Genomic DNA, 26,669 nt, shown 5'->3' with positions numbered 1-26,669 from the left:
ATAATAATAATAATAATAATAATAATAATAATAATAATAATAATAATAATAATCTATAATTATATATAAAGGGGATTTCATAATTCCAACTTTACCCTTTACAATTTAATTATTTATTAAATTTTTAAAAATTAACGATTACTTTTACACGTCTTTATAAAACTACTTACTTATCTCCTTCTTCTTTTTTCTCATACTATTCATCAACAGTTATTTTTCTCATATTTCCTCCATACATTTCACTTTAATTTTTATAAATATACTTTTATTTTGTTTATTAACTTAATAACATTACAATATCATTAATTATTAATATAATTCAAAAAATACGTACACAGGCGCAGTGGCGGAACTTGACCAAAAATTTTAAGAGGGGCAAATTATATTTGTTATATATAAATTATTATTTTTAATTAAAAAAATTAATTTCTTTTAATTAACAAAATAATTTCTTTACATAATTTTTTTATTCAAAATAAATACTCATGACAATAAAATCTAAACAATATAATAATAATATATATGAAATAATAACATAAAGTTTATCATCAATAATAATATATATAAAAAAAAAAACAAAAGTTACCTTTAGTCAGAGTGTTCCTTTATGCTCTTTCAATGACTTAAAATCTTCAATAATTGAATCAGAACTGCAGCTAGTTGCAATATCCCTTTCAATATAGATTATCATAGTGTTTGCTAAAAATTCAGCCTCCAATTATTAACTTTCCTCCAATTTTTAAAACCTATAAAATAACATTCAAAAAGTTATAACATGTTGATGACAATAAACTTATTGCCAATTAGAATTCAATGAAAATAAACTCAATTACCTGTAACAATGAAAACATCTGAGCCAGGTCGTCCGCTTGGTTTTTTACTAAAAAGATAGCACGGTAAGCAATATGCAACATCTTTTAATGGCGAATACTCTAACCATGAAGGAAATAAGTTAAACCATGTGTACTGAAATCTTCTTGGATGATCATCTTTACCAAACAATGGATAATTTTCTAGACGCATTTGATATGGACCCCATTTTAGATAAGTCTTTCGTACCTCATCAATTTGATTTGGTGGATATTGTCAAATTTGAAGACGCTTTCCCGGATCACTTTCTAAAGTATTTTCAAATTCATTATATGTAACTTTAGGAACCTTAGAGGGTAGTTTTTCATTTTTTTCAATATTTGGATTCTCATGAAGTTTCTCAATTTTGGATGACGTAGATGCATTTTGTTCATCTTCATCACAAGCCTTCCTCTTGAAAAAAAAAATCAATTCTTTTACTCTTCATCATAATTTTTCTAATATAATTTTTTCACCTCTCACCTATTTACAAAAAGATAAAATTATGAATACCCCAAATTAAATCTTAAAAACAAGACTCAATATTTTAAGAAAACTAATAACTTCTAAATGATTAGCTTCCCTTACCTTAGAGGAGATTCCTAATCTTGTTCTTCCCTTACACAACTTCAAAGCCCAAAATAGCTTTATCTACACAAAGAAAAGTTTGATCAACAATTAAAGCATGATTTTATGATCTCTAACAGATAGAGATATAGAAAAGCCACATACAAGAGGGAAACATATTGCTTCAAAAATAAAAAGGAAAAGATGAACTTACTCAAAAGAAGAAATTGTTCGGTCCAAAGTGTTTCTTAACTCTTCAATTTTGCCGTAGTGTAATTTGATTTTGAAAATAATAAGAAATTGATGGTAAAAATTGAGATGAAAATAAAACGGAAGAAAGAGATGGAGGCATGGAAGAGAGAAACCAAATAAAAAAGTATAAAAAATTATAATAGAGAAAAAAACGTGATTTTTAAATTTTAAAAAATATTTTTCGAACTAAATTAATATAAATAAGGTAATAATATATAAATAAAATAATAATATATAAATAAAGTAATAATATATAAATAAAGTAGTAATATATAAATATATATTTTTTAAATATATAAAAAATAAAATAAAATAAAAATTAATTAATATAAATGAAATAATAATTTATAAATATTATTTTTTAAATATATTAAAAAAAGTAAAAAAAAAAATGGTTGGGGGAGCCACGGCTCCCCCTAGTCCCTTCATTCTTCCGCCACTGCACAGGCGCGATAACGCCTGTGTTTACGCTAGTAATAATAATAATAATAATAATGATGATGATGATGTCTCTATTATAAATATTAATCTCAATGCTAATACTAAGACTAATGTTAACGATAATCATAATCTATAATTTTATATAAAGATATATATCAACAACAAAACAAATAAGAAGAACAAGTAATTGAAATATGATCCTGTAATAAATAGAATTAAGATATGTATCTAACTATAATAATAATAATAATAATAATAATAATAATAATAATAATAATAGTAATAATAGTAATAATAATAATAATAATAAAGTAATAATAATAATAATACAACTAAATATATAAAGAGATACATATTTTTTTGTGTCCTTTTTGTTTTTACAATTTTATCCTCTTAATTATTATTTGTTAAACTTAAATAATTATTCATAATAAAAAATTATTTGTCATTTTTATTATTGTACTAGTTTTAGTAACTATTTTTTTAATTCAAATAATTATCCAGATATAAAGATAAAATGAACAAGAAAAGAAATAAAATGTGCAAGTTAATGAGATATGAGCGGGTAGTAATTAAAAGTAAATAATAAACTTAATTACTCGGAACATATCCAGTTTGGTTCCAAAATTTTAAAATGGTACCCACTTTTAAGTTTGTCTCAATTTAGTACCCAAATTTGAAATTGTGCATCAATGTAATACACTCCATTAATTTTTCGCAAACGCGGTTAACGCCGTGCCACATGTCAGCCTCTGATTTTTTTATTTTTTTTTTAATTTAAAAAAAATTGTCACGTTTCAAATCCTTGGTGTGACACGTGTCATTGTCTTGATTTCAACTTAGTCTCTATATCTATTTGTTTCAATTTAGTACCCATATATGTTTATTTGTTTAATTTAGTCCCCGCTCTATTTGTTCATTATAAAGATAAATGAACAACCAAACAAATACAAATAGCAAGTAATTGAAACATAATTCCTACATAGTAAATAAAAATAAAATGTGGATCTAACAATAATAATAAAAACAACAGTAATAATAATTGCCAAAATAATTACAGTTCTTATTAATAATAATAATAATAATTATAGTTAATAATAATTATTATTATAATTATAGTTAGAGTTGATAATAATAATAATAAGTATAGTTATAATTGATAATAATAGTAATAATATAAAAATAAAATAATGATAGTATATAATAATAATAATAATAACAATTAATTTATAATAATAATAATAATAATTATTATTATTATTATGATAATAAAAATAATATTAATAATAATTATTATTATGGTGATTAACACTATAATATTTTTGGAATACCAATTTTTTAAATTAGATATAGTAGTAACTATAATAATAATAATATAATAATTATATTTCTTAATTATAATTCTTATTAATGATAATAATAATAATAATAATAATAATAATAATAATTTTTTAGTGCTTATTTTCTATATTAATAATATATAATAATAAAATTAATATATTACATATTAATATTACTAATAACAATAATAACTTTACTACTAATAATGTTAATAATACTAATTGTAATAATATATAATAGTAACAATGTTAATAATACTAATTGTAATAATATATAATAGTAACATATAATAATAATAATAATTATTATTATTATTATGATAATATTAATATTGGTTATAATTTTACTACTATCACTACAAATAATATTATTAATAATTATAAATACAAATATTTTTAAAAATATTATAAATAATAATATTACTTATAATTAATAATACTTTTAAAAATATTACAAATAATAATATTACTTATAATTAATATTAAAAAGTTGAAATCATAAATAAATGAAACAATAAAAATAAATTGACTTTTGTGAAATTTGAACCCAGGTCCTTTTGTATCTGAGTTTGAAAATGATGAAAAAACTAATTTTTATGACTTGTGCCAATAAAAGAAAGTAGGTAATGTAGTAATTTTAATGATATCTTCTTTTCTTAATATGTAATAGATGACACGTGTCAATAAAAGAATATGGGTAATGTAGTAATTTTGGTGATATCTTCTTTTCTTAATATGTAATAGATTTCTTATTATGATGACAATTTTCTTTTGAGTCTTTGGAAAATACTGGATTTTTATTTATAGGGATGACAATCCAACATTTTTCATGCTTCTATCTCATTTAATAATTTTTGTGTTGTACATTCTTTTTTTGAATTTCTCTTCAAATTAGTGTATCAGTTAATGATTCTTTTTTTCAGTCTGCGAAGTGCATTTTTGTGGAGTTGTTGTCTTTACCAACAACCATTCCAACTAATGAGGTCAAACTTTTATCCCTCATAATTGTGACCAAAGGCCTAGTTTGATGAAATACAATAGTACTACTCATGTGTATGAGATAATTGTGTGTTTTTCTTCTTCTTATGATGATTGATTCCTTTTGAGTCTTTGGAAAAAACTGGTTGTTTATTTATAGGGATGACAATCCAACATCTTTCATGTCTCCCTCTCCTTTAATAATTTTTGTGCTATTCATTCTTTTTCAGAATTTATTGTCAAATTAGTGTACCAATTATTGATTCTTTTTTGCAGTTTGTGAAGTGCATTTATGGGGAGTTGTTGTGTTTAGCAACATCCATTCAAGCTAATAACGATCAAACTTCTATCCCTCATAATTATGACAAAAGGCCTACTTTGATGGAAAAGAATAGTAGTACTCGTGTTTATGAGGTATTTGTGTATTTTCTCTTATTATGATGACTTATTCCTTTTTACTCTTTGGAAAACACTAGATGTTTATTTATAGGGATGACAATCCAACATCTTCCATGCCTCTTTCTCCTTTCATACGTTTTGTGTTGTTCATTCTCTTTTTGAATTTGATTCTTTTTTTTATTAGTGTATCAATTATTGATTCTTTTTTATAGTATGGTAAGTGCAATTCTGGCCAATTGTTAATGTTACCAAAAATCGTTCAAGCTAAGTAGGACCACACTTCTATCCCTTAGAATTGGGACTAAAAGCCTAGTTTGATGGAAAATAATAGTACTACTAGTGTTTATAAGGCAATTGTGTGTTTTTTTCTTAATATATTATGTTGACTGATTTCTTTTGACTCTATAGAAAAAACTAGATGTTTATTTATAGGGATGACAATCCAAAATCTTTCATGTCTCTTTCTCCTTTAATAATTTTTGTGTTGTTCATTCTTTTTATGAATATGTCTTCAAATTAATGTATCATTTACTGATTATTTTTTGCAGTTTGTGAAGTGCATTTCTATGAAGTTGTTCTCTTTATGAAAAACCATTCAAGCTAATGAGGGTAAAACTTCTATCCCACATAATTGTGACCAAAGGCTTAGTTTGATGGAAAAGAATAGTACTATTAATGTTTATGAGGTAATTGTGTTTTTTTTTTTGTTATTATGATTTCTTATTATGATGACTGATTCCTTTTGACTCTTTGTAAAAAACCGGATGTTTAATTATCGGGATGACAATCTAACATCTTTCATGTCTCTTTCTCCTTTAATATTTTTGTGTTTTGCTTTTTTTTTCTGAATTTGTCTTCAAATTAGTGTTTCAGTTATTGATTCTTTTTTGCAATTTGGAAATGCATTTTCTGGGAGTTGTGCCTTTACCAACAATTGTTCAAGCTAATGAGGATGAAACTTCTACCCCTAAGAATTGTGACAAAAGGCCTAATTTGATGGAAAATAATAGTATTAGTGGTGTTTATGAGGTAATTTGGTGTTTTTTTTATTATGATGATTGCTTCCTTTTGGCTCTCTGGAAAAGACTGGATGTTTATTTATGTGGATGACAATCTAACATCTTTCATGGCTCTTGCTCCTTTAATAATTTTTGTGCTATTCATTTTTTTCTGAATTTGCCTTTAAATTAGTTTATCTGCTATTGATACTTTTTGTAGTCTGCGAAGTGCATTTTTGTGGAGTTGTTGTCTTTGCCAATAATCATTCAAGTTAATGACGATCAAACTTCAATCCCTCATATTTGTGACCAAAGGTCTAGTTTTATAGAAAATAATAGTATTGTTTGTGTTTATGAAGAATTGTGTTTTTTTTTCTTATTATACTTCCTTAGTATGATGACTTATTCCTTTTGACTCTTTGGAAAAGACTAGATGTTTATTTATAGGGATGACAATCCAACATCTTTCATGCCTCTTACTCATTTAATAATTTTGTGTTGTTCATTCTTTTCCTAAATTTGTCTTCAACTTAGTGTATCAACTTCGTATCCTCATTATCTTTGGTAAAAACAACAACTCCATAGAAAACGCAAAATGAACTTCGTAGACTGAAAAAAAGAATCAATAACTGATACACTAAGTTGAAGACAAATTTAGGGAAAGAATGAACAACACAAAATTATTAAATGAGTAAGAGGTATGAAAGATGTTGGATTGTCATGCATATAAATAAACATCAAGTCTTTTCCAAATAGTCAAAAGGAACCAGTTGTCATAATAAGAAATGATAATAAGAAAAAAAACATATCATTACTTCATAAACACGAGCAATACTATTTTTTTCCATCAAACTAGGCCTTTGGTCACAATTTTGAGGGATAAAAATTTGATCCTCATTACCTTTAATGGTTGTTGGTAAAGATAACAACTCCCCGAAATGCAGTTGCAGACTCAAAAAAAGAATCAATAACGTATACACTAATTTGAGACAAATTCAGAAAAAAATGAACAACACAATAATTAATAAAGGAGAAAAAGGCATGAATGGTGTTGGATTATCATCCCTATAAATAAATATCCAGTCTTTTCAAAAGAGTCAAAAGGAGTCAGTTTGCATAATAAGAAAAAAACACACAATTACCTCATAATCACGAGAAGTATTGTTCTTTTCCATCAAACTAAGCATTTGGTCGCAATTATGAGGAATAAAAGTTTAATCCTCAACAGCTTGAATGGTTGTTGGTAAAGAAAACAACTGCTTAGAAATGCACTCACCAGACTACCAAAAAAAAAATCAATAATTGATACACTAATTTGAAGACAAATTAAGAAAAAGAATAAACAAGACAAAAATTATTAAAGGAGAAAGAAGCACGAAAGGTGTTGGATTGTCATCCCTATAAATAAACATCTATCCTTTTCGAAAAAGTCAAAAGGAATCAGTCATCATACTAAGGAATTATAATAATAAAAAACATACGATTCTTCATAAACACGAGCAATATTATTCTTTTCAATAAAACTAGGCCTTTGGTCATAAATCTGAGCGATAGAAGTTTGATCATCAATAGCTTGAATGGTTGTTGGTAAAGCCAACAACTGCGCAAAAATGTACTTACCAGATTGCAAAAAAGAATCAATACTAATACACGAATTTGAAGATAAACTTAGAAAAATAATGAACAACACAAAAATTACTAAAGGCAAGAGAGGCATGAAATATGTTGGATTGTGATCCCTATAAATTAACATCCTGTCTTTTCCAAAGAATTAGAAGGAATCAATCATCATAAGAAGAAATTATATGAAGAAAAAAAACACAATTTCCTTACAAACATGAGTAATACTATTCTTTTCCATCAAATTAGGCCTTTGGTCATAATTATAAGGGATAGAAGTTTGATCGTAATTAGCTTGAATGGCTGTTGGTAAAGACAACTACTCCTCAAAAATGCACTTCGCAAACTACAAAAAATCAAGAACTGACATACTAATTTGAAGACAAATTCAGAAAAAGAATGACCAGCAAAAAAATTATTAAAGGAGAAAGAGGCACAAAAGATATTGTATTGTCATTCCTATAAATAAATATCTCGTCTTTTCCAAAGATGCAAAAGTAATCAGTCATCATAATAAGGAATTATAATAAGAAAAAAACACACAATTCTTCATAAACACGAGCAATACTATTCTTTTCCATCAAACTAGACCTTTGGTCAAAATTCTAAGAGATAGAAGTTCGATCCTCATTAGCTTGAATGATTGTTGGTAAAGACAACAATTCCCAAAAAATGCACTTCACAGACTGAAAAATGAATCAATAACTGATACACTAATTTGAAGACAAATTCAGAAAAAAAAATGAACAAAACAAAAATTATTAAAGGAGAAAGACGCAAGCAAGATGTCAGATTGTGATCCCTATAAATAAACATCTAGTACTTTCCAAAGAGTCAAAAGGAATCAATCATCATAACAAGAAATTATAATAAGAAAAAAAACACCATTACCTTATAAACACATGCAATACTATCTTTTCCATCAACTAAGGCTTTTGGTCACAATTCTAAGGGATAGAAATTTGATCCTCATTAGCTCTAATGGTTGTTGGTAAACACAACAACTCCTCAAAAATGCACTTCACAGACTAAAAAAAAGAATCAATAATTGATACACTAATTTGAAGACAAATTTAGAAAAAAGAATGAATAGCACAAAAATTATTAAGGGGAAAGAGGCATGAAAGATGTTGGATTGTCATCCCTATAAATAAACATCCTGTCTTTTCCAAAGAGTCAAAAGCAATCAGTCATTGTAATAAGAAATTATAACAAGAAAAAACACACCATTACCTTATAAACAGATGCAATACTATTCTTTTCCATTAACTAAGATCTTTGGTCAAAATTCTAAGGGATAGAAGTTTGATCTTCATTAGCTTGAATGATTATTGGTAAACACAACAACTCCTAAAAAATGCACTTCGTAGACTACAAAAAAGAATCAATAACTGTTACACTAATTTGAAGACAAATTCAAAAAAGAATGAATAACACAAAAATTGTTAAAGGGGAAAGAGGCATGAAAGATGTTGGATTGTAATCCCTATAAATAAACATTCAGTCTTTTCCAAAGATTCAAAAGGAATCAATCATCGTAATAAGAAATTATAATAAGAAAAAAAAATACAATTAACTCACAAACACGAGCAATACTATTCTTTTCAATCAAATTAGGCCTTTGGTGACAATTTTGAGGGATACAAGTTTGATCCTTTGGTAAAGACAACAACTGCCCAGAAATGGATTTTCCAGACTCCAAAAAAAATCAATAACTGATACACTAATTTGAAGACAAATTAAAAAAAAAAGAATGAACAACATAAAAATTATTAAAGGAGAAAGAGGCATAAAAGATGTTGGATTGTGATCCCAATAAATAAATATCCAATCTTTTCCAAAGAGTCAAAGGAACCAGTCATCATAATAGGAAATTATAAAAGGGAAAAAACACACCATTACCTTTCAAAGACATGCAATATTATTTTTTTTCATCAAACTAGGCCTTTGGTCACTATTAGGTGAAAAACGACAAGTGCACCGATCGCACGTAGCAAGTAATAAATATCATTCTCTTCACAGGGACTTGTGTAAGACATGACAACTCTCACAATTCCCAATTCAAATAGACAACAAAGCTCACAAAAACACAAAGAAACTCTTTTTGAAATTTTATCAAACAGTTGATGTGCATCATAAATTTAACATAGATTATATACAATTGTCAAGACTAGATTTCATTCACTTTATTCTCATGCATTCACAAACATCTCAATTCCAATTTCATGTCAAAATCAACTCACAAAAATACTCAAATCTTATTCCTAGCAACTTTGAGCCTATGATAACTTATCAAGTTTCAATTCCTTGAATCCTCAACAAGTGAAATCATACATTAAGTTCAAGAGTCTTAAGATTACTAATGAATCATATTCTATCCCTAGATACAAGCTCCATTAGGCATTCAATTTTAGTTCTAGGTTCAAACGACATTTTCCAACACCTTAAGAACCACAAATCATGCATGGGTGGCCAAACCAAAGCAAGCATTAAGCATGGAAATTAAATGCTAACATAGAAATGGAAAAGCATATGGATTAACATCACAAAATACACAAGAATTTAGTTCATTACATCTAATCTCCACAAATAGGTTTAGCTCTCCATGGTAGAGAACCTAGGTTTTACAAATTAGAGAGATAGGGAAGAGATGGAAACCAAATAGAAGATGCAAGTCCTCTCCTAAGGTTCTTAGCAGCTACTCCATGCTCCAATTGCGCCTCCCCTTCGCATCAACACCTCCAATTCGTAACCCATCTTCCTCTCCAACCCCAAAAGGGGTGAAAAACCACCATGAATGGAGGATAATTGGGAGAGCTTCCCAACACCCTTAGCAACCTCTAAGAGGCTCTCCAAGCACCCAAAAGTGTTTCTCTATTGTGCAAAATGAGGAATGGACAAAACCCTCGCGAGAAATAAGATTAAAAATCCATTTTTTGACATGTCAGCGAGCCACTGCTCAGCCTTGTCTGAACAGCACTAAGCGCCAAATTTTGCAAACTGAATGGCGCTCAACCTCACTTTCCACCGCTCAGCCTTGGGCAGTTTGACATCATTATGTATTTGAAGCACTGAGCGTGATTTCAGTGGTGCCCGACACGGTTATTTGCTTCAAAATCAATCTTTTCTTGTCCAATCATGCTCCCTTGAGTTCTTGCTTGTTTTTCTCCACCACAAATGCTTCCTATTAACTTATTTAACACACTTAAAAGAGATATTAGAGGCAAAACAAGCATAAAACAACTAAAACACAAAAAAATACAAAACATACTAAACTTGAGGATATAACAAGATAAAAGTTAGGAAAGAGTTGATTTATTAATGATAATAAACACACAAAAATAGGTAAAAATGGATATTATCTGTCACAATGCCGAGGGATAGAACTTTGATCCTCATTAGCTTAAAAAATCCATTCCAAAAACATTTTGGGGCACAATTTCTGAAAAATACGAATACAACTAAGGAGTTCCTTGCTGAATTTGGAAAGAGCTTTGTTAAGGATGAAAAGTCTAAGATATAGTTATGCTCTTGACAAATATAATTTCAAAGAATTATATGGCTAAAGACAACATCATGGAGTACATCATGAAGATGTATCACATTTTTTTTGAAACTAAACACATTGAGATTTAAACTTTGTAAACTTGTTATGACATTTATTCTGATTTCTCTTTCAACACAATTTTAATTCTTTTTACTCTTTAAAATTTTTCATTTTTATTCAATTTTATATAAGTATATTTTTATTTTGAAATTTATAGATAATTTTATTATTAAATTTATATATATATATATATATATATATATATATAGTTTTAATATTAAAACTATGTATATAAATATTTTTTAGGAGAATATAACAATATTTACAGACATTGGATGACTCTGATATCATCTTAAGGAATAGAATTTAAGCCTAATTCAACCTTACAAAATCGACTTGTATGAATATATTTACACTCACTTTTATACTATAAATTTGTCTTATCTTTAATCAATATCAGATCTATAATACATTGTTCCAAAAAAAAAATACTCAATTATAAATTAAATAATGAAATTTTATAGCTTTTAGTTTTGGTTCTTGAAAGAGAAAATTATATATTTGTTTTCTAAATTTTAAAGTATCAGTTAAAAAACTAGTGCCTTGCAAGAGTCGACTTGCATGTAAACCTACATAAATTTTTTTTTTTGGACAATTATACTTTGACATTTAAATTTTTTTTACTTTCATTTAACACTACCTTCTATTATTCGTCTTTATCTTCTTCTTTACAAATATTAAAGTCCAAGGAGTTTTTAATCTGTCTAACTCGTCAAACTAGCAGGCCAATAGCAAACCAAAGGAGGGCTAGTCCGTCAATCCATTTTCTTTTTATTAATTTTTTTATATTTAAAAGTTAAAAATAAATAAAATAAATAAATTTTTTATATTATATAAACAAATTTAAAAACAAAAAATTTAAAAAAGTTAAAAAAATTTAAAAAATTTAAAAAAAAATCAAATTTTAAAAAAGTGTGGCGAGCCAAAAGCAGAACTAGCCAAAATGAGTTGGATTGACCTATTTTAACACCCCTAATTTAAAGTATATGTAATAAACTAGTGCCTTGCAAGATTCAACTGGCATGTAAACTTATATAAAAACATTTTTTTTTGATAATTATACTTTGACACCTAAAATATTTTCACTTTCATTTGACATTATCTTTTACTATTCGTTTTTTTTTTACAAATCTAAAAATTCACTTTTGTTACGATTATTTTACTTCTTTAATGGATTGTGAAAAGTTAGTTCTTGGTTTCAAAGAATTTTTTTCTTTTTTTTTTCTGGTGTAAAAGAAAGTCATAAATTAAAAGAATTTAGACTCAGTAGAGAAACTAGAACTGTAAGAAATGTGAATTAAATGAAAGAATGGTTTCAGGTTTTCATTTCTTAATGGTTCATTTGCTTTTTTTTAAAGTGAATCACACTTTATAATTATGTCGCAAGTAGGATAAGGCTATTACAAATAACTAAAAGAATCTTCTAGTATTTAATAGAATTACATGATTTCCATTAGTGTTGATCAAAGTAACATACAATCTAATTTCGTTTTTTCTTTTTTTTTAGGAGAAAAATTTCCATTTATAACGTGGATTCAACTTTTAATTGTATCTAAAGCTTCATTAGAAGGTGATACAAATTCTTGAATTCTTTCTAAAAAGAAGTTAAAGATATAATCTCTATATATATAATTTCTAAAACTAAGAATGTTCTAGTTGTTATGAATTAATGATTGTCCATTGATTTGATACATTTACTCATATGATTCATTACTCTTTATGGTAAATATTTGTATTAACTAGGTTGATTTGTTTCCTTTATGGATTACATATTGTATCTATAATAGGACTCTTCCTATCAATAATAATACACAGATCAGTTGCTCCCTATTCTCTCATCCTCTATTCTCTCTCGTTTCTTCTCTTCTCTATTATCTGTCGTCATCCTCTATGTTATTTGCTTTATTTCATAACACGTTATCAGCACGATGCTTCAACCAATTGAGGACTAGTGGAAGCTTTTTCTCTATAACTGCGTGTCTCAATCCAGGCTTTTTCTAATCCTTTCTCAAATTATAATTTTAACTTATATTCTTCCTCTTGCGATAAGAATTGTTTAACTTTATCAATTTTCATCTCCGTCTTATTATTTGTATTTTTATTATGAAGGTGATTATTATGATTATTTTGATTATTATTATTATTATTATTAATATTATTATTTTATGTGATAGTTCTAAACACGCGAAACGTTACAAAATTTGGATTTGTGACCCTTGATATTACAAAGAAGAATTCCTTATATCAGATTTTAAATGTTGAACTACATTTAGATGCAATGCAATGGGTACTGGGATGCCATTAAATAAAGAAATAAAGCATCTAAGCAACTAATTTGCTCATAACAAAAATATTGTGAAAAGAGATTTCACAAATATTGTGAATATATTTCATGCCTATGTATGGCTGGCTGGACAAAGCAATAAAGCTTTTGATGAAAAATCATGAGATCCGCCTAATCTGCTCCATTCCCAGAAGTGAATGCAGCAATCAATATTATGAATTTATTTCATGCCTTTGTATGGCTGAACAAAGCAATGAGCTTTTGATAAAAAATCATGAAACCTGTCCAAATTGGTTCTGCTCCATTCCCAGAAGTGAATGCAGCAACATTTTATTTATATTTTCATGATCGATCATGATCTTGATTTTGGGCATGGTTATAAAGATAATTTCAAAGACACATTTTGTCACCAGAAGTGGCACGATAATGTGAAAAAAAAAGGAAAAGAAAAATGTGAAAATATTGACAAAAAGACGAAGGTATATATTATCATTACGATGGTAAAGGCCATTTGAGTTGTACTTATTGTACACCAGAGCATCTTACAAATAATGAGAAGAACATAGAAACACACTTTGCTTATGAAGATGGTGATTCTGATTATGGCCATATGGATGCTACTCATCTTGATATTGTTATTTTCTTTGCTAAAGCAAATGAAAGCATTGATCACCTAATTGATTATGAGAGTGTTGAAAAAAAAAATCTCATATTGATATTTACGTTTATATGAAAAACGAATGTTTTGCACTAGTACCAAAAGATATGCGTCTTATTGATAGTACAACAACTTATACAATTCTCAAGAGTAATAAATTTTTCTCTTGTTTGATAATGTGAGACATCGATGTTAGTATTATTTATAGTACTACAAATATATTTGAAGACTCTAAAAGAGCTACTATACTTCTACCAAGAAGTTGAATAGAAACTTATTAAGTTTCAATGATATTTGTCTGAATGGATATTATATTGAGACAAACAATGAAAAAGATATGAAATATCTTTATATCTCTATGATTGAGTTGAAAAAGAAAGTGTATTGGAGAAATTATCAACATTCTCTTATAGTTTGTACTACAAGTTTATTAGTACAATTTAAATGCATGTCATGGTAAACCAGAAGTTTACAAATCAAAATGATTGCCTTGTTTGACATGATCATTTATTATGATGCGAAAAAAAAAGGGTTAAAAAACTCATGTGAACACGTTTGAAGCGTGGTAGACCTATTGGTTCCAAAGATAAAAACTCTTGAATGAGAAAGGGGGCTAATATGCAAAATAACCTAATCGAAAAGGTTGAAATCCCAAAAGATTCATTTGACATAATTAATGGTTCGGTTCAAGAAGAACCTCAGGTACCTGAAATGGTTGAAAATGATGAGATCTCAATAAATTATGTCATGAATCATATAATATGGAACCAAAATAAAGTTAACATTGACGAAACTTTTACTTATAACATAGCGATGAATGCTATGAATGACAATGAGGATCAATAAGCAATGATCATTGAAGATTGTCGGCAAAGAAAAGATTGGCCAAAATGAAAATATGCAAAGAAGCATAATTATATTTGTTTGCTAAACGAAAGGTTTTTTGAACATATAGTTCGCACACCTGAAGTTATGAAACCCGTTGGGTACATATGAATTTTTGCGCAAAAATCAAATTAAGAATGATGAAATTGTTAGATACAAAGCACAATTGGTTGCTCAAGGTTGTTCACAAAACCTTGTATTGATTTGTGAAAAAACATATTCACTAGTATTGGATGCAACAACATTGCAATATTCGATTATCCTAGTTGCACAACAAGGTTTGCATTTACATCTAATGAATGATGTTACAACCTATTCGTACGATTCTTTTGAGAATCATATTTATATGAAAATCCCTGAAGGATTTTATTTGCCCAACAAGACAAATTCTTAAGAGGGTTATTCAATAAAATTGAACATGCTCTTTTATTGATTAAAGAAATCAAGACGTGTGTGGCATAACCGTCTTATTGAGTACTTATTAAAAGAAGGATATAAAAAATGATCCTATTTGGTCTTGTATTTATATGAAAAGATCCAAATAATGAATTTGCCATAATTATTGTTTATGTAGATGACGTAAACGTCGTTGAAACTACTAATAAGCTCACAAGGCAATTGAAAGAATTTGAGATGAATGATCTTTGAAGGGCAAAATCTTATTTGAAATTAGAAATTGAGTATTTAAATAAAAGTATTTTTATACGTCAAGAGGCTTATATGATTAAGGTGCTTAAAATGTTCTAAATGGACAAGTCATGTTCATTATGCACTCCAATAGTTGTGAGGTCGTTAGATGTTGATAAAGACTCTTCTTAGACCTCAAGAAAATGATGAAAATCTTTTTGGTCTAGAAGCACCATATCTTAGTGTCATAGAAACACTAATGTATCTTGCGAATTATACTCGATCTAATATTGCATTTGCTATAAATTTGTTAAGCAAGATATAGTTCTTCAACTACAAGAAGAAAATGGTTTGGAGTAAAACATATACTTCGTTACTTTAAGGGTACTACGAATATATTCCATCCAAATGATTCAAATTCAGACCAATGGGTTATGGATATGCATGTTATTTTACATATTCTTACAATGTCACAATGGTTGATCACAAACAAGATGTTTGTTCAAATGTGGTAGCACAATGGTTTCATTAAGGTATATGAAACAAACCATAGTAGCAACATCGTCTAATCATACAAAATTACGAGGAAAGTTGTGAATATGTTTGGTTAAGGTTTATAATTTAACATGTGTAAGAAACTTGTGACTATCCCCGAGAAAGATGGAATCAACAACCATATATGAAGACAATAGTATATTGTTCAATTGAAAGGATGATATAGATATCCAAAAATTCGTTCATCTGAAAATATGACAAGTCTATTTATAAAGTTTTTGCCAAGAAAAACTTTTGAGCAAATGACTCACAAATTCGGACTCTGTCACCTTAATGATGTAAGTTTACATAAGGGGGAGAAATAGAATATGTGATAAACAATATTGTATTAAAGAATACAGAATGTTGTACTCTTTTTCCTTCACTAGGTTTTTTTATCCCAAAGGGTTTTTCCTAGTAAGGTTTTAACGAGGCACATTCTTTATCAATGGACACTCAAGGGGGAGTGTTATGAATTAATGATTGTCCATTGATTTGATACATTTACTCATATGATTCATTACTCTTTATGGTAAATATTTGTATTAACTAGGTTGATTTGTTTCCTTTATGGATTACATATTGTATCTATAATAGGACTCTTCCTATCAATAATAATACACAGATCAGTTGCTCCCTATTCTCTCATCCTCTATTCTCTCTCGTTTCTTCTCTTCTCTATTATCTGTCGTCATCCTCTATGTTATTTGCTTTATTTCATAACACTAGTTTAATTTTTGAAAAATAATTTTATAATAAATAAATTTTGACAATTTTTTTTATAACCTGATATCATCTAAATAATTTTTCTTTTTTTTACTGCACTCATATTCTGGAATATCAGTCCCTTCACTTCCATACACTTCTTTTATGCTCTAAAAATACTAATCAAATTAATGCAATCCAAAAAGACTTCAGTTACTTCATTTAACTTTGTTCATAGAAACAAAAATAAGAAAGTTACGTGTAAGTCACCATTTCAATTTTCATGCAAAAAGTGAGACCTTTCGTTTTTTCATATCACAAAACAACAAAAACATGAATTGTCCTTTTAATTCTGGCTAACAAAGGAAACTTCTCCCTTGTTTCCTTCTTCTCATCATTGCAATTTGAAACCCAACACCACTAATAACTAACCAGGCATCACATAGCAATTCCAAAAACAACAACCCAAAGAGAAATCACCACACTCTTTGCACAAATTCCTTTGATTTTTATACGTTATTTTGCATGGCTTCCGAGCAAGAACCAAAGCTCCCTTTGACTCTTTTGGTGGATAGAGAAAGAAACCGTGTGGTTGTTGCTGAAGCAAGTGGAGACTTCACAGACATTTTGTTCAGTTTTCTCACCCTTCCACTGGGAACTATCACAAGGCTTGTGTCAAACAACCAAGGCTACGATGAAGTAGAAGAGATTGGTTGCATGAACAACTTGTACCAGAGCTTGGAAAATTCTGGTGATGATGTTTTCTGGAACCCCATTTGCAAGAAAATGTTGCTTTTTCCACGCAACCCTTGTGAAGCACTTTGCCAGAAACTGAAGCTGAACTTGGATGGTGCAAAGCCTATGAAGTACTTCATGTGCAGCAACAGGTGCAGAAAGGGTGGTGATTGGTTCTTGAGTACTTTTTCTGAGGCTACATGCCACTGTGGGAAGTTGATGAACAAAGAAATGAAGCTGCATGGAGAATCTGATGAAGAAACTAATAATGGAGATGGTGTTTTTGTTAAGGGCCAAACCATGTACTTGATCTTTGATGATTTAAAGGTGCTGCAAAGCTCTCCTGGTAACACTGTTCATCAACTTCTCCAACTTGGCTACAAAAGCTTTCACAGGTTGATAAAGAAGCACCTTAATGTTGGCAAAAAGGAGGTAATGTTGCAGACTAATTCATTTGGTGTGGTAGTTGTAGACTACCATATGAAAGTTAGTTAATAAATTTTGAATTTTGCGCTGGAATTAGTTAATTAGAATTTAGAACATATACTACTAACTGGTATAAGATGAACAATGTGAGAAAAAGTTCATGTTGGTCAAGATCCGTTTAAGGACTTGCATTTATCTGTTTTTATGTCAGTACGTTAAATCTGATTATCTTTTCTTAAGTTCCTTAATTAGCACACCACTAAGTCGTCTTATATCATAAGAAAGTTGAACATGAATAAGAAAGAAAATATCTATAAATCCATCTTCTTTTTGGATTGGAAATCTTACACGGGTTGGACTGATATTTCCTTATTATTAAATCTCTGTTATGAATTCTTTTGAAAGAGCTATCAGTAATATCAGAACTGAAAATTCAGATTTCTCTTAGTGACCGACTTGACTAACAGATATTTAGACAAACATGTCCTGTTATGCTCCCTTGAAAGAGCCATCATTCTCAACATCATCTCACATGCATTTTATATGAAAAGTTGTTGTTTATTTGATGAATACATGAGAATTTTCTTCTATGATGAACATTATCCTTATACCTGTGTTTTTTCTTTTTAAGATTTTGGACTTGCTAAAGCAAGCATTGATCTCCAATTCTCCACTTAGCGACCTATTCTTAGAAAATGGAGGACCAAACAGTGTGTGCACTTTCTCACCAAAACTTAGACCAGAAAATCAAGGCTGGACAAATCACAATCCCAGCATAAACCTAAAGGTAACAGTGAGAAAATCAAAGAAAACAATACTCTATGCTGAAGCTGAGGGAGATTTTGTGGATTATCTATTCAGCTTCCTCACAACACCACTAGGATCTGTTCTAAACCTAATGGATGAAAACTTTTCTCTGGGAAGTATCAATAACTTGCACAAAAGTGTGAAGCATCTCAATCCATTATGGCTCACAAATCCTTCAGCCACTCCTTTACTGAACCTAAGGGTGGCTCCTCAATTTGGTTTGAAGAAGCAGCCAACAAAACTTTGTGAAGAACACACTCCCTGCTACTGGTATGGCACAGGAGTGATAAAAAACCATATATGCTATGGCACTGGGAATGGAGTGATTTCAAAGGATCATAGCCTGATACAGCATCCAGTGGCCATGAAGCACTTTGATCCAAGATCTTCTGATGGCACAAAAGAGTCTGCTTTGGGCTTTGTGAGAAGACCATCACTGTTTGTTGTGTGGAATGATCTTCAAGTCACACCATTGGTGAGAACTTCAAGTGTTTCCTTTCTGCAAAAGCTTAATGTTCCATTGGACGACTTGGAGCAGCATGAGCTGAGAATTGAGGAGACAGAGGTACCTAGTTAGCACTTCATCTTTTCACTCTTGTGATTTCAATGAGTTTTTCATATTTTTGTATTAATTTATAAACTAAAGATGATTAATCTCTAAAATAATCACTATTAATAAAAAATGATTATTAGTGTCTAAATTATTATTATCTTAATTTTGTACTTAAATATCTGAGAATCAATGATTTTCATTATCTATGGATGATTAGGCACTGAACCTGCTGGGAGCTTCATTGACTTGCAAAGCTGCTTTGACAGAAGGCCTGTTCTATCTCTTGAAGCCAAAGAAACAAGCTAAAGCATAATCTTTTGTTTTCTTTCAGTTGTTGTTAATAAGTTGAATGATAGAGTAATCATGCATGTTAATGGAAATGTATCAGTTTCATGTTACATTTTGGAGCATTGAATGGAGGTGTGAACAGTGAATTCCTTTGTCCTTGGTTACAAACGATCTTCCTTTTCTAAACTCTCCAAATGCTACTAGATGCTAGTTTCTTATTTTTCAAAAGGGTAGATTACTTGTTATTCAAATGTTTTGAGAAATTTTAAGGTGTCTCTAAACTAATTTTCATTTTACTTGTGTGTTTGATCATGTAAATATATTTTATTTGGTTGTAACAACGATATATTTAAAGTATAATTTAAATATTTAAAAAAAAAATTACTGTCAACCGATTAGTTGGTAACTACTGTGACTGATATCTATTATTGAATAGATAAGGAATCAAAAATGTATACTTTGAATGGATGTTAAATATGTATGAATTTTTCAAGTTACGTGTGTTGTTGTCTTGTCTCTGAACTATGATGTTATTGTGGAGAGAGTCCGTGGTGAGTGGTTGAGGGGAGATTGAAAGAAAGAGTTTTATATATTGTTACATAATTTTCTTTTCTTGGATATTTTGTATACATGTTGTGGTATGTATGTTTAAATTCCTTATGGACAAAGAAAAGTATCTATTTTGAAGAACCATTTTAAGAGGAATGTAAATGTACTTATACATGTGTACATTATAAAGTGTTTTTGATAAATGGGATGATACAATATAGATCGATTTGATTGGTATAAATAGGTTAATTGATTAATTGAATCGGTTAAATTATATTTGTAAGTCATTTATGTATCGTTTATATTCTATTTTCTGTCTCACAACCTAATATTTTGTATATTTTCCTTCCTTGCACTACAAGAAAAAATATTTTTAATGGAGGTTTATTTTTATATTACCCAGGGTTAAAACCTCTACTAAGTTCTTTACCCAGGGTTTCGATTTTCCCCGATAAACCATCCCTGGAGAATGTATTAGCCGGGGTTTTTATGAACCTCAGGAAGCACCAATCAATAACGGAGGTTTTTTATCCTTTTGTATTTAACATAGGTTTTAAAACCTCAGTTAAGTTTTGTGGGTTTAAAACCCCGGTTAATTACCATGAATTTTGAAACCTTCATAAAATATAGTGGATTTTGAAACCTCCATAAAATACTATAGGTTTTAGAACCCCCATAAAATAACATAGGTTTCAGAACCTCCATAAAATACCCTGGGTTTCAAAACCCCCGTAAAATACTATAGGTTTCAAAACCTCCGTAAAATACTATAGGTTTCAAAACCTCCGTAAAGTATCATAGATTTTTAAATTATTATTATTATTATATTTTTTTACTCATTTATCATTTATGTATTCATATATATTTTTTCAATCACAATTATTTACATTTATTCTATTTTTTTAATCTATATTTAATGAAATTATACCTAAATAGATATAAACTCATCAAATTGACAAATTATTTATAGATGACTAAATGTATATCAAAGTACAACAAATATACGAATTCAAATTCAAATTCAAGTACAATATTAGTCAGCAAAAACTATCATGAAGTAGTGCAATGGTTCTCAAAACATTAAATGATTCAATTAACTTCCACATTATATTATATTCTTCAACTATCACATATGATTTTCCTCATGTCCAGAACTTGTTGTATTAGTTGGCACACTTCCTTGATCAGAAACCTACAATATAAATGTGAATCATAATTACAAATGTAAACTCTGAAAAATAAAAGAAGTTATGCAGTCTTAAAAATTACCGGTGCAGGATTGAACATAGTCAACTCAGGAGGCAATTGACCTTGATAATTTTGAGAAAAGAAGTTCATGATTGCATCAAGTCTTTTGTCATGTTCTTCATTTCGTTTATTTTGTTCATCCAATTGTGACTTTAATGCAGTGACCTATATTAGAACACAATCTATTATTAAAATCGTAAAAAACACATAAACATTATAAAACACTCAATCTATCAACAAAAAATATACTACATTTCTTACTCCTACTTATAGAAAACAATCCAAAGCAACACAACAACAACATTAATAGTGTCCAATAATATTCCTTCATCATGTTTTTTTTAGCAAATCTCTTTCTTATTTAAAAGATGAAGCAAACAAACTGAATCCTCTCTTTGGATCTTGGTTTCATTCCTCATCAAATCACTTCTCCTCCTTTTATAGAAATCTTAGATCTTCTTTTAACACAAGGTGGTGGTGGAATCTTTTCACCAAGTTTAGATTAGACACAAATAAAATATATAACATCACCTTATTTTCCAACTCTCACCACCGCATGATTACAATTCTTTCTGCAGATTACAACGTTGGAAGAGGAATAGAAGAACTCGGAGTGGCGTTTCTATTTAAATTTTCAAATTTAATACTCTGTTGTTCAGCATCACCAGCCTTTTCCCCTTGTCCAGTTTTTGTGAATGTCTCAACCTGCTCATGTTTAGAATGCTAAAATACAATACAATACCAAAATGATAGAGTATCTAAACTTGTCTAGAGTTTCTCAAAATCTTGTCTTGAGTTTGATAAACTCGTCTAACCTCACAAACTATTAGAGAAAATAAACTTCAATTTTAACATGGTACTAAGAAAATGATAAAACTTTATTTTGTCATCTACATGATGTGGTTCAATAAAAGGGTTGACAGGGCACATTTAATAAAGTTACTCACAACAGCCTATTATTCCTCATTAAGTTACTATGACTCCCACATATCCATAAACATGCTTCATGATATATTGTTAACAGAGAACTAAAACTCTAATTTCTCCTACTTTTTATATTGTTACTATTGAAACATTTTGAGACATGCATCATGGGATTCCCCTAACAAGTTTAAAAGGCTGCTAGACTTAAATTGGAAATCTGCAAGGTTCATAGAATGAATTTCATTAACCAACATTTATAAAAATTACTTTGCTTCTCAATGAAAATGCAATGACATGATTAAGACTTTAGTGAACTTAATTTAAATCACATGAGGGATGAACACATACTAGTAGCATAATGAGATGAGGTATTAAAACTTACAAGTAATTGAATCCACTTTATGTTTCTAAAATCTCGTCAGAGCCAATCTGCATTCTTTCCTTCATGTATATAGTCAATTTCTTGACGCAGAATACTGCAAAGTAGCATGTGAAACACTATAAATGATAAAAAGCATTGAAATAATAGAGTAATGAAGAGAAGGTGAAATTACTGATATGAAAGAACATAATTATAAGATGAATTATAATTTATTGGACAAATGAATTATAAGACTAATGAAAAAACTTTGAGCTTCAAATAAAAAAAATGAGAAATCCACTCATGATGTGTTAAGATAATCCGCCTTGGAGAAGTTCAAGAACTATTGGCTTAGAGAATGATCTTTGGTGTCACCTCTCTCCTTGTCACTCGTAGTATCAATTGGTACTGCATAAACCAAAACAAGGGAAGAAGCATGTATGAGGTGGTGAAGAAGCAAGAGTTTTGGTTCACTTCAGTTATCACAATTCTGATCATCATTCCTTGGCTGAGTGTTACTAAGGTGGAAGTTTATGTATCAGCTCCATCGAGCTACGCATCAATCATGAGGTTTGAAGGGGGTGTGAAAGCAGGTTTACTAGGGAGAGTGAGTCCTTCACCCTTGTCAGAATGGCGTGCCTTTGGGATCATATCTGATGGAAAGAAAGAGCACATGATGTTTCACAGTTGCATCTGCAGATGCTGCTATTTCAGTGGCATCATCTAACTTCGCATTTGCACATTGCACTTTTGGACATCCAGGAGCATAGCTCGTAGTTACTCCTTCATGATTCCTTCATGATGCATCGTTTTCCTAAATGCATTAGCCATGCCAGTATACTCCATTATGTTCTTCCCCTCACCAGCAACTGCTAGTGCAACATCTTTCCATCCCACCATTTGCATTCTACGGCGAATGACATCAAGGGGGTAAGCCACACTTAACTCAGAGTCTTGAGCTATTCCAACTGACTTTCTTCTACTTTTTTCTCCCATAACACAACCACCAGGTGGTGCACCTACACAACCTCCCACCTGCTGGAGCTCACATCCGTTTCATGCACACATCACGTAAACTCTCTCATCCATTCAAACCTCACACATTCTAACTCACGTAACACAGCCACACTCTCATGCATTCCTTTATTTTCTTTCTTTTCTCATTGCATATCACACATTCTTCAATTCACTCACCACTCACGCTAACCTCTCACTCCCCCATTCTCACAAATCTTGCTGTTGTCACAAATGTGCATGCAATAATTTTAGAGTTAACCTCAACTCAATTTACACCTATGATACTACAGGGGATGAGAGGTCAAAGATGCCACTGAGCCTAAAAATTACAGATTCACAACAAAGTCCATTTGGTCTGGGGCATGGGCTTGATGACAACAATGATGGCATCGAGCTTATGGAGTCTTCATCATACCCATCAGCTAGTAATGTCTCACACAGTTATTCCTCAAACAGTTTAGGGGAGATGCGGTTTGAGAGTAGCAACATGGGTGCCTTCTGGTCCTCCTACAAGAGTCAGATGCATCTGCAGAGCAGGCTATCACAGTCTCAAGAAGACCTCAATTCCTCATTGGCTAAAGTTCATCTGGTCAAGAGTTAGGAAATCAACTTTTGAAAACATTGGTATGATTTCGAAAATTACATCCTTTTAAAACGTCATTGTTTCCTTTGAGTTTTACTTTATCAAATTTTCCCAGGGATTCTTCTCTGTAACATACTAACATCTGTAAGTAAATACATATTTTTTGTTGAATATTCTTTCTGTATTTAATCAAGATTTCTACACATTTCCCCCATATTTGTAAATTTTAGGTTGCCTTGTTTTTAATCAAGACCATCCCATGGAAAAATATTATAAACACATACGCACACATTCAATTGTTATAATAGTTTTAGGTTAGGTCAAGTAGCAAACCTGCAAATCAACTTCGAACATGTAAAGCAGTTTGGAGTAACACGAACTATGAACACAGAGTCTGCTGCAAACAAACCAGAACCACTAAAACCTGTAATCGCACAACGTAGAATAAATTTCGGTGAAAGAGGGAAAGTGAAAAATTAACATGAAAGTGAAAAAAAATTGAAAGCCATTACCAGATTTGCGATCGATTGATGAAGATTCGAAAAGAGAAATGAAAGCAAACGAAATTGGAAGCTCAGATTGAGCGATTGAGAGAATGAGAAATTTGAAGCAAACAAAAGCTTTTTTAATGACATTGAGAGAGGGCAAACGAACTTTTTTTTACCTGAGAATGAAAGATGCCAATGAAGGAGAGATGAAGTCGAGAATGAAGACTATGTTAGGTTACCAGTAAGAGAGCAATAAAAGACAATGTTCTATAAGTGAGAAAAGAGGATCAGTAAAAAAGTGAAAAATGAAAAACCTCCATTAGTGTATGGATTACCTGATGTTATTATAACCTCTTCTAATAAACCCCTCTTATAATTCAGAATTTTTGTAGTGTTGTTAGCCATTTATTAATAGGAAAATGATTGTTTGACAAAGAAAATTTGACAAACTTTTGACAAACTGACGTGGCTTTAATTAATTGAATTTTTTAAGTGAAAAAATATTGCATTGCACGTTTGAGAGAGAAATGTGAAGGAAAGTATTTGTATTGGTTCACAAAACAGAAGAAGTTCCCGCAAGCTCTCGCGCCTGATTCAAAATTCCGTTGCTTTACCAAAACCCCTTTGCTGCTTTACTAAAACCCCATTCTCGGTGCAGATCGAAATTCTTCAATCCCACCTGCACAAAAGCCTTCCGTTCCGATGGTGGTTCACGAAATTGCAGTAGAACGTTCCCGACGGTGGTTGATGGAAAACCCTTCGTCGTTCGTTGGAAGTGGAAAGCATGGAATTGACAGGTTAGGTTTTTCGATTGAAAATCAATTTGGGGTTTAGGGTTTCGATTGGAAACCATAGCTTTTTGGATTCAAATGCATTTTTGGGGTTTAGGTTTTGATTGGAAACTGACGTGATCCTTGTGATATGTGTCACAACATCGTACCATTGCTGGAGCTAGGTCGGAAATTGAAGGTGTGGTGTCACCAAGATATGGCAAGCACATAAAGTTTCAAAATAATTTGCTTAGACTAAGGCTGCAACTTTAAATGGCTATCACTAACTACTAAAATGGCAAACACAATAAAGGGTTTTGCACAACAAGTTTTCACAGAAAGGTGACAACTTCATTTACATTTCCTTTTCACCAATCTTTCTTATTAAAAAATCACTACAACTATTTTGGTGTCACCAAGATATGGCAAGCACATAAAGTTCCAAAATAATTTGTTTAGACTAAGGCTGCAACTTTAAATGGCTATCACTAACTACTTAAATGGCAAACGCCGTAAAGGGTTTTGCACAACAAGTTTTCACGGACAGGCTGCAACTTCATTTGCATTTCCTTTTCACCAATCTTTCTTATTAAAAAACTCTCTACAACTTTTTTGGTGTCACCAAGATATGACAAACATATAAAATTCCAAAATAATTTGATTAGACTAAGGTTGCAGCTTTAAATGGCTATCACTAACTACTCAAATGGCAAACACAGTAAATGGATTTGCACAACAAGTTTTCACTCACAGGTGGCAACTTCATTTGTATTTACTTTTCACTAATCTTTCTTATTAAAAAATCACTACAACTTTTTTGGTGTCACCAATATATGGCAAGCACATAAAGTTCCAAAATAATTTGCTTAGACTAAGGTTGCAGCTTTAAATGGCAGTCACTTACTACTTAAATGGCAAACGCAGTAAAGAGTTTTGCACAACAAGTTTGCACGAACAGGTGACAACTTCATTTGCATTTTCTTTTCAGCAATCTTTCTTATTAAAAAAATCACTACAACCTTTTTGGTGTTACCAAGATATGGTAAGCACATAAAGTTCCAAAATAATTTGCTTAGACTAAGGTTGCAACTTTAAATGGCAATCACTAACTACTTAAATGACAAACACAGTAAAGGGTTTTGCACAACCAATTTTCACGGACAGGTGGAAACTTCA

The 26,669-nt window shown here is 30.0% G+C and overlaps 1 protein-coding gene and 1 long non-coding RNA gene across 3 annotated transcripts; one reads left to right on the top strand and one right to left on the bottom strand.

Annotated features, from left to right (window-relative positions):
• Positions 1-17,189: 17,189 nt before the first annotated feature.
• LOC114166648 (uncharacterized) lies at positions 17,190-19,699 on the top strand. Its single transcript, XM_028051406.2, has 3 exons — positions 17,190-17,911; positions 18,537-19,277; positions 19,483-19,699. The coding sequence occupies exons 1-3, from the start codon at positions 17,270-17,272 to the stop codon at positions 19,576-19,578; spliced, it is 1,479 nt and encodes a 492-aa protein (XP_027907207.1). The 5' UTR covers positions 17,190-17,269; the 3' UTR covers positions 19,579-19,699.
• Positions 19,700-21,046: 1,347 nt separating this feature from the next.
• LOC114165745 (uncharacterized) lies at positions 21,047-22,950 on the bottom strand. 2 transcript variants are annotated; one of them, XR_014985239.1, is made up of 3 exons: positions 22,657-22,950; positions 21,372-21,515; positions 21,047-21,294 (listed from the first exon to the last, which is right to left on the bottom strand). It is a non-coding gene; the product is annotated as an uncharacterized LOC114165745 (long non-coding RNA). The 2 variants fall into 2 exon arrangements; XR_003599772.2 differs by lacking the exon at positions 22,657-22,950 and having other exon boundaries at positions 21,372-21,896.
• Positions 22,951-26,669: the final 3,719 nt, after the last annotated feature.

Source organism: Vigna unguiculata, chromosome 10 (assembly GCF_037176805.1).
Source record: "Vigna unguiculata cultivar grain cowpea cultivar isolate G323 ecotype 2 chromosome 10, ASM3717680v1, whole genome shotgun sequence".
Classification (NCBI taxonomy): Eukaryota; Viridiplantae; Streptophyta; class Magnoliopsida; order Fabales; family Fabaceae; genus Vigna; species Vigna unguiculata.
The sequence above is the reverse complement of the archived record's forward strand: the minus strand, read 5'-3'. Positions and strand labels throughout refer to the sequence as shown.